Here is a 7,240-nt window from a genome sequence, read left to right as displayed (position 1 = left end):
ACAGGGGAAAATAAAGTAATCAGGAAGTACGATTTGTTCTGACACAGTAGAATGTACGAATCCATGTTGGGTTTTAACAGACCAGATGTGGCCCAGATAGTAGGGCTGGGTAAATACAATTATCTTTAAGATAAGGGCTGGCTTCCGGCTGCCTTTAAGATGATTTCTCTCTCATGGCTCACTCCTGCTAGCCTCAGTCTCTGATTTCTATAGAGTCCTAGTTCTGCCACTAAATGGAACACAGTGAATGAGAGGTTATTATACAACGGTCCTTTCTCTTTCACGGTCACATTGTCCAATATTGTAGCCAGGAGCCACATGTGGCTGTTGAGCACTGGAGCTGTGGCTAGTCTGGATTCAAATGTGCTATAAGTGCAAAATACACACTGGATTTCAAAGATTTAGTTTAAAAAAGGGAAAGTATCGGGGCGCCTGGGTGGCGCAGTCGGTTAAGCGTCCGACTTCAGCCAGGTCACAATCTCGCGATCCGTGAGTTCGAGCCCCGCGTCGGGCTCTGGGCTGATGGCTCAGAGCCTGGAGCCTGTTTCTGATTCTGTGTCTCCCTCTCTCTCTGCCCCTCCCCCGTTCATGCTCTGTCTCTCTCTGTCCCAAAAATAAATAAATGTTGAAAAAAAATTAAAAAAAAATGAATAAAAAAAAGGGAAAGTATCTCATTAATAATTTTTATATTGATTACATGTTGAAATAATATTTTGGATATATTATTGAAATAAAATATATTGTCATGCAAGTGCTCATCAGGAAATTTCACATTGACTTTTTAAAAGATCACATTCCTGGGATAGGTTGAAACTGTAATAGGCTTGATTTGCTGTCATGGAGGAAAATTTGACCAAATTTTGACCAAATTTTGACCAAATTTTCTTTTTAACACAAGTGACCGGTGCAGGCAGACATTAGATGAAGATCTGTAAGGACTTGTTAGGACAAAGCAAACTTATACTTGGGAGCTTCAATTAATAAGGAATTCTAAATAGAATTTAGGCTGGGTTAATAAATTAGCTAAAGTAACAAGGTTTTTGGGGTGCCTGGGTGGCTCCGTCGGTTAAGTGTCCCATTTTGGCTCAGGTCATGGTCTCACGGTTCATGAATTTGAGCCCCGTGTTGGGCTCTGTGTTGACAGCACAGAGCCTGCTGCAGATCCTATGTCTCCCTTTCTCTCTGCACCTCCCCCCACCTCTCAAAAAATAAATAAACATTAAAAAAATAAAGTGACGAGGTTTGTTTATATAAACTTCTTTGGCTCTGAATTCCCATCTCTGATGATAAGGATGTCTCTTTATCTCCTGGTCCAGGAAGGGTACCTTTCACATGAGACATTCTTTCCTCCTTTCTGGAGGGACAGGAGGGTTAGAGTGTTCTTCTTGCACTGGCTGTTTCTGAAATAACTTTAACTCAATCAATATGCCGCTGTGGCATTTCTTGGGGCAGCCTGCCCTGAGCCCCAAGACTTCCAAGAATTTAGAAATAGATGTGTTATGGAAACTGGTCTGGACCACCCGGCAGAAGAACCAAGTGGCACTCAGAGATCTTGAAAGGCAGGAGGTTTATTTTACACCAGTGAGCTCAGAGGAGATCATTCTCCAGAGGTCTGAGTCCCGAGCATAAGCAGAGGGGACAATTTATAGTCTGTTACTTCTGCATTCCTCATTAGTAGTAATTTGGCATGAGCGGCAAGCAGGGTGGGAAGAAGAACCCCGGAAGGGAGTCTTCAGGCAGGGACTGGGATTCCCCTATCAGTCCTGTTGGCCATCATATAACAGATTTTTCCCTATCAGATGCAAAACTGGTCAGCATCCACAGGCAATAATCTATTCCATCCACTAAACTATTCATTTGCATTTTGATGGATGTGAATCACTTACATCATTATCATTTTTCAACAATTTACAGAGTTGTAAAATAGCTCAAAGACCTTAAAAGGCCTGAGCTCCCATGGAATCAGATAACCTGGAAGGGTGCACCAGATGGGACACCCAGAAAATAATTTTGTTTGGTCCATTTCAAAGTTTTTTACAAATTTTCCCGATAGAAGTAAAGAAATATTCTCTGGGCAGTCTATTAGGAAGCAGAATGTAGATTGCAGACTGGCCAGGTCTTCTGAAACAAAGGAAAAATGGTTTCTTGTGGCAAAACTGCTTGCTACCCAGGAGATAAGTGATGAGTCATTTGGGAATTGCATCTTTTAAGTACAAAAATACTGGTCTTTATTGGGGAAAGAAGAATCGAAGGGAAATTTGATGAAATTTGCCTTGGGGAGAGAAATAGGATTAATTTAGCAGGCATTTCAGTTACAAAATGTTCAGCTACAGATCAAAACTATTGAGGGGGAAAAAGGCAGTTCATAAAACTTTCTTAATTCAGGCTCCCCAATTCAGGTTTCATAATGAATTTTGACATGAGGTGGGATGATTACTTTTATTTTTTAATTTTTTGACAGCTATATTGAGATATAATTCACATACCATAGAATTCACCTATGTAAAGTGTATGATTTTTTTTTGTTATATTCACAAGATGGGCAACCATAATCACAATCTAATTTTCATTCTGCCTAAAAGAAACCTGGAACCTATTAACAGTCAGTCCCCACTCCTACCCCAGTCTGTCTCTCACCCCCCACCCCCACACCAGCCCTAAGGAACCACTAATCTACTTTCTGTCCCTATGGATTTGCCTATTCTGGACATTTCAGATCAATGGAATCATATAGTATGTGTTTTGTGACTGAATTGTATCATTTATCACTTGGCATAATGTTTTCAAAGTTTACCTATCAGTACTTTATTCTTTTTATTGCCAAATAATAGTCCATTGTATGGAAATGGTATTGTGATTTGTAATAGATATATATTTGGTCTTCATCCCCCATTTCTGGCACAGAGCTCCTACAACTTTGGAATTTCCTAAGTGAAGAGAATGATAAAGGTGGCTGTCCTTTGTTATGTTAATGAGGTGGATTTTGGAAAACCTTTAAGGATGAGGGCTGGTTGCCAGGGAAGCTAACCATGTGATTGGAGGGTTGGAACTTTCAGTCCCACCCATTGATCTCTGGGGAGAGGAGAGGCCATGGAGGTTGAATCAATTGGCAATAGCCAGTGACTTAATTGTTCATGCCTGTATAATGAAGCCTTCATGAAAATCTGAAAGGAGGTGCAGGGTTCAGAGAGTTTTTGGGCTGGTGAATAAGCAGGGGTGCTGTGAGAGTGGTAAGCTTGGAGAGAGCATGGTCACTCTGCACCCTTTCCCCATGCGTCTCTTCCATCTGGCTGCACTTGAGTTACATCCTTTTATAATGAACTGGCTATCTAGTAAAAAAAAAAATATTTTGCTCTGTTCTATGTGCTGCTCTAGCAAATTAATTAAACCTCTTTCAGTTAACTTCTGAGCAAGTTATGGAAGCCTCTAATTTATAGCCAGTTGGTCAGATGTACCTGGAACAACTCAGACTTGGCGATTGGCATCCTGGGTTGGAGGGGATTGTTAGAGCCTCCAATCTGTAGCCAGTCGGTCAGAAGCATAGATAACGACCTGGGGTTGCAAATGCTGTCTGAATTGGGTGGGGAGGCAGGACTGAACACTTAACCTGTGGAATCTGAAGCTATCTTGGGGTAGGTAGTGTTAGGGAAAAATCTGTTATAAGATGGCCGACAGGACTGATAGGGGAATTCCAGTCCTTGTCAGAAGACACCCCTTCTGGGATTTTCTTCCTACCCTGCTTGCCACAGGTGCCAAATTACTACTAATGAGGGATTCGGAAGTAACAGACTATAAATGGTCCCCTCTGTTGATGCTCTGGGCTCAGATCTCTGGAGAATGATCTCCTCTGAACCCACTGGTGTAAAATAAACCTCCTGCCTTCCAAGATCTCTGAGTGCCACTTGGTTCTTCTGCAGGGTGATCCAGATCAGTTTCCATAACATTAGAACTCAATTGAGTACCAGCAGGGTGTCTAAGAATTGCTTAGTGTTCTGTGGGAACCCTCCTCCCTTCCCCCCCCCCCCCCAACGCACATATTGGAATTGGGCCCAAGAATGCTAAAGAGTGGATGTACCAAATCTTAATTCATTTATCAGTTAATGGGCATTTAGGTTGTTTCCACTTTTTGGTTATCTTAAAAAAATTTTTTTTATTTTTTATTCGGGGGGGGGGGGCGCAGAGGGCAAGAGAGAATCTTAAGCAGGCTCCACGCCCAGTGCAGAGCCAGATGCAGGGCTTGATGCAGGGCCCGATGCAGGGCTCCATCTCACAACCGTGAGATCATGACCTGAGCCGAAATCAGGAGTCGGATGCTCAACTGACTGAGCCACCCAGGTATCTCACTTTTTGGTCATTTTGATATAGGGCTGTGAACATTTGTGTGCAAGTTTTTATGTGGACTTATGTTTTCATTTCTCTTGGAAATATACCTTGGAGTAAAATTTCTGGATCATATGACAATACAATTTTCAGCTTTTTGAAGAATAAGTATTTTATATTAAGCATTTTATATTAACATCAGCAGTGTATGAGGGTTCCAATTTTTTCCATATCCTTTACACCACTTGTTATTGTCCATCTTTTTGATTTTAGCTATCCTTGTGGTATGAAGTGATATCTCATAGTGGTTTTGATTTGTATTTCCCTGATGACTAATGATCTTGAGCATCATGTCATGTGTTTATTGGTCATTTGTATATCTTTTTTGGAAAAATGTCTATTCAAATCCTTTGCCCATGTTTTTAGTTATTAGTCTTTTTATTATCGAGTAGTAAGAGCTTTTTTTACATATTCTGGATACCAGTCAGATATGTCTTTTCCAAATGTTTTATTTTGTGGGTTGTCTTTTTGCTATTTTGATGGTGTCCTTTAAAGTACACAATTTTTAATCTTGATGATGTCTGATTTATTTTTTCTTTTGTCCCTTGTGTTTTTGGTGTTCTATCTGAGAAATCATTCCTAACCAGAGGGCATAAAGATGTATTCTTATGATTGCTTCTAAGTGTTTTGTAGGTTTAGCTTTTACATTTAGGTCTATGATCCATTTTAAGTTAATTTTCCATAGAGTGTAGGGATCCAGCATCACTCTTTTGCATGTTGTCCCAGCACCAGTTGTTGAGAAGACTATCTTTCTCCACTGAATTGTCTTGCTATTTCTTGTAAAAAATCACTTGACCATGTGGCACCTGCGTGGCTCAGTCAGTTAGGTGTCCAACTTAGGCTCGGGTCATGATCTCACGGTTTGTGAGCCCACATTGGGCTCTCTGCTGTCAGCACAGAGCCTGCTTTGGATCCTGTGTCCCTCTCTCTCTGCACCTCCTCCCCCCTTCAGAATAAATAAACATTAAAAACATTATCTATCTACCTGTCTGTCTATCTATCTATCTATCTATCTCCATATGCCAGTTCTGTCCTGATTATTATAACTTTGCAGTAAATTTTGAAATTGGGAAGTGTGAATTCTCCAGATTTGTTCTTTTTATCCAGATTGTTTTGGTTATTATGGTTTATGAATTTTAGTATCAGTTTGTTAACTTCAAAAAAAAAAAAGGCAGTTGGGATTTTGATAGGAAGTGCATTAAATTTATAGATCTAAAGATTACTTTTAAAATTTAATGAAAACATTTGCTAAACTCAGTTGTTATTTGCTGATACTTGAGCTTTATCCATTCTCATGTAAACTGCTAATGTGTTTAGTTCAGTTTACAATTGCATAGTTTTGTAGACTACGTATGGAAAGGTAAAGGATGAGGAGAGGGTGATAAGATTTGTTATCGAAGTTGTCTAACAGTCTGGTAATGAAAGGACCTGTCTTTTGACTGTGTATTCATGTTCCAATGTATTGTGTTTCATGTTCTAATGTGCTTCATCAAACTCAAGATGTTAAATAGATTGGTAGTTTTTGCTGAGTTTTCCCCATAATTATGTAAATGAATATAATGAATTTTAATGCCAGCATTGTTTTCAAGGAGATTAAATTTCCTTTTTTTATTCAAATTTTATAAAAATGGGAAGTGCTGTTTTAATAAAGAGTATTTTTTTTTATTTTGGTTTGAACATAACCTCAAGATCTTATTGTCTTCATAATAAAGTGAAATATGAAGCTTAGAAATGGATCATGTGGCCCTTTCTCTTCTTATGTCCTCTCAATTCCAAATGCTTGCATCTTTTAATAGCCAGCATTTTCATACATCTGTAGTTGGGTTCAATACAGTCAATCCTCAGCATAACCCTCTTTGTTGTTTTTGTTTTTTTCCAGAAAATCGGCTTAATCCGCTCACTGTAGCCATTCTGCTTCCTGTCATAATGCTGCTTTCTCTGGGCATACAGAGTATTATTGCCCTTCTTGTATTGTGTCACTTTGTGTTGTTGGTACTTGCCACACTTCTTACAGAGAGTCCAGCAGGTTTTAGGAATGTTCACCATGTTTTGAGAGCACTATCAGCATGGAAAAGCAAGAATGAATATTTTGAATGAACCCATTATAATCACCCAAAACTCCAGAAAAGCAAACATATTTGAATGAAAAATAGAGTTACTTTTAAGAGTCTAGAATTATAAACCCAGCAGATATCTCATGCATATGTGATGATGTGCTTGATTTCACAAAGAAATTGCTAGATCAAATAACTTATTAAGATGCTATAAATTAATCTGAAATATAAAAGCAGTTATCATAGACATAAATCTTAAAAATATTGACTACAGGGGCACCTGGGTGGCTCAGTCAGTTAAGTGTCCAACTTAGGCTCAGGTCATGATCTCAGTTTGTGATTTTGAGCCCCCTGTCGGGCTCTGTGCTGACAGCTCAGAGCCTGGAGCCTGCTTTGCATTCTGTGTCTCCCTCCCTCTCTATCCCTCCACCGCTTGCACTCTGTGTCACTCTCTCAAAAATAAATAAACATTAAAAAAAATACATTGACCACAAAGCTGTCACTCATGACCGTACGAAGAGAATGAAAGACATTTAGGCTACAAAGACACACTCAAAATGCGTATGACCCAGAGTGGTTTGGCTTTGAAGCAGGTTGGACTTACAGAGCTACACAGAGAGAAAGGGGAACATAATGAGCCAGGCTGGATTTGGGTTTGTATACATGACCCAACAACAAAGAGCACTTAATGTCTACAACACAGTGCCTTAAAGATGGGGTGCCTGGGTGGCTCAGTTGGTTAAGTGTCCGACTTCAGCTCAGGTCATGATCTTGTGGTTCGTGAGTTTGAGCCCCACATTGGGCTC

General features: G+C 39.8%; 1 protein-coding gene across 1 annotated transcript; it reads right to left on the bottom strand.

The window, feature by feature from the left end:
• Positions 1-5,580: 5,580 nt before the first annotated feature.
• On the bottom strand, positions 5,581-6,702 carry LOC121025660 (60S ribosomal protein L36a-like). Its single transcript, XM_040468295.1, has one exon. It carries the CDS (start codon positions 6,424-6,426, stop codon positions 6,106-6,108), a length of 321 nt encoding a protein of 106 aa, XP_040324229.1. The 5' UTR covers positions 6,427-6,702; the 3' UTR covers positions 5,581-6,105.
• Between the last annotated feature and the right edge of the window lie 538 nt (positions 6,703-7,240).

This window comes from Herpailurus yagouaroundi, unplaced genomic scaffold (genome assembly GCF_014898765.1).
Source record: "Herpailurus yagouaroundi ecotype Mexico unplaced genomic scaffold, PumYag 67690, whole genome shotgun sequence".
Taxonomy (NCBI): Eukaryota; Metazoa; Chordata; class Mammalia; order Carnivora; family Felidae; genus Herpailurus; species Herpailurus yagouaroundi.
The sequence above is the reverse complement of the archived record's forward strand: the minus strand, read 5'-3'. Positions and strand labels throughout refer to the sequence as shown.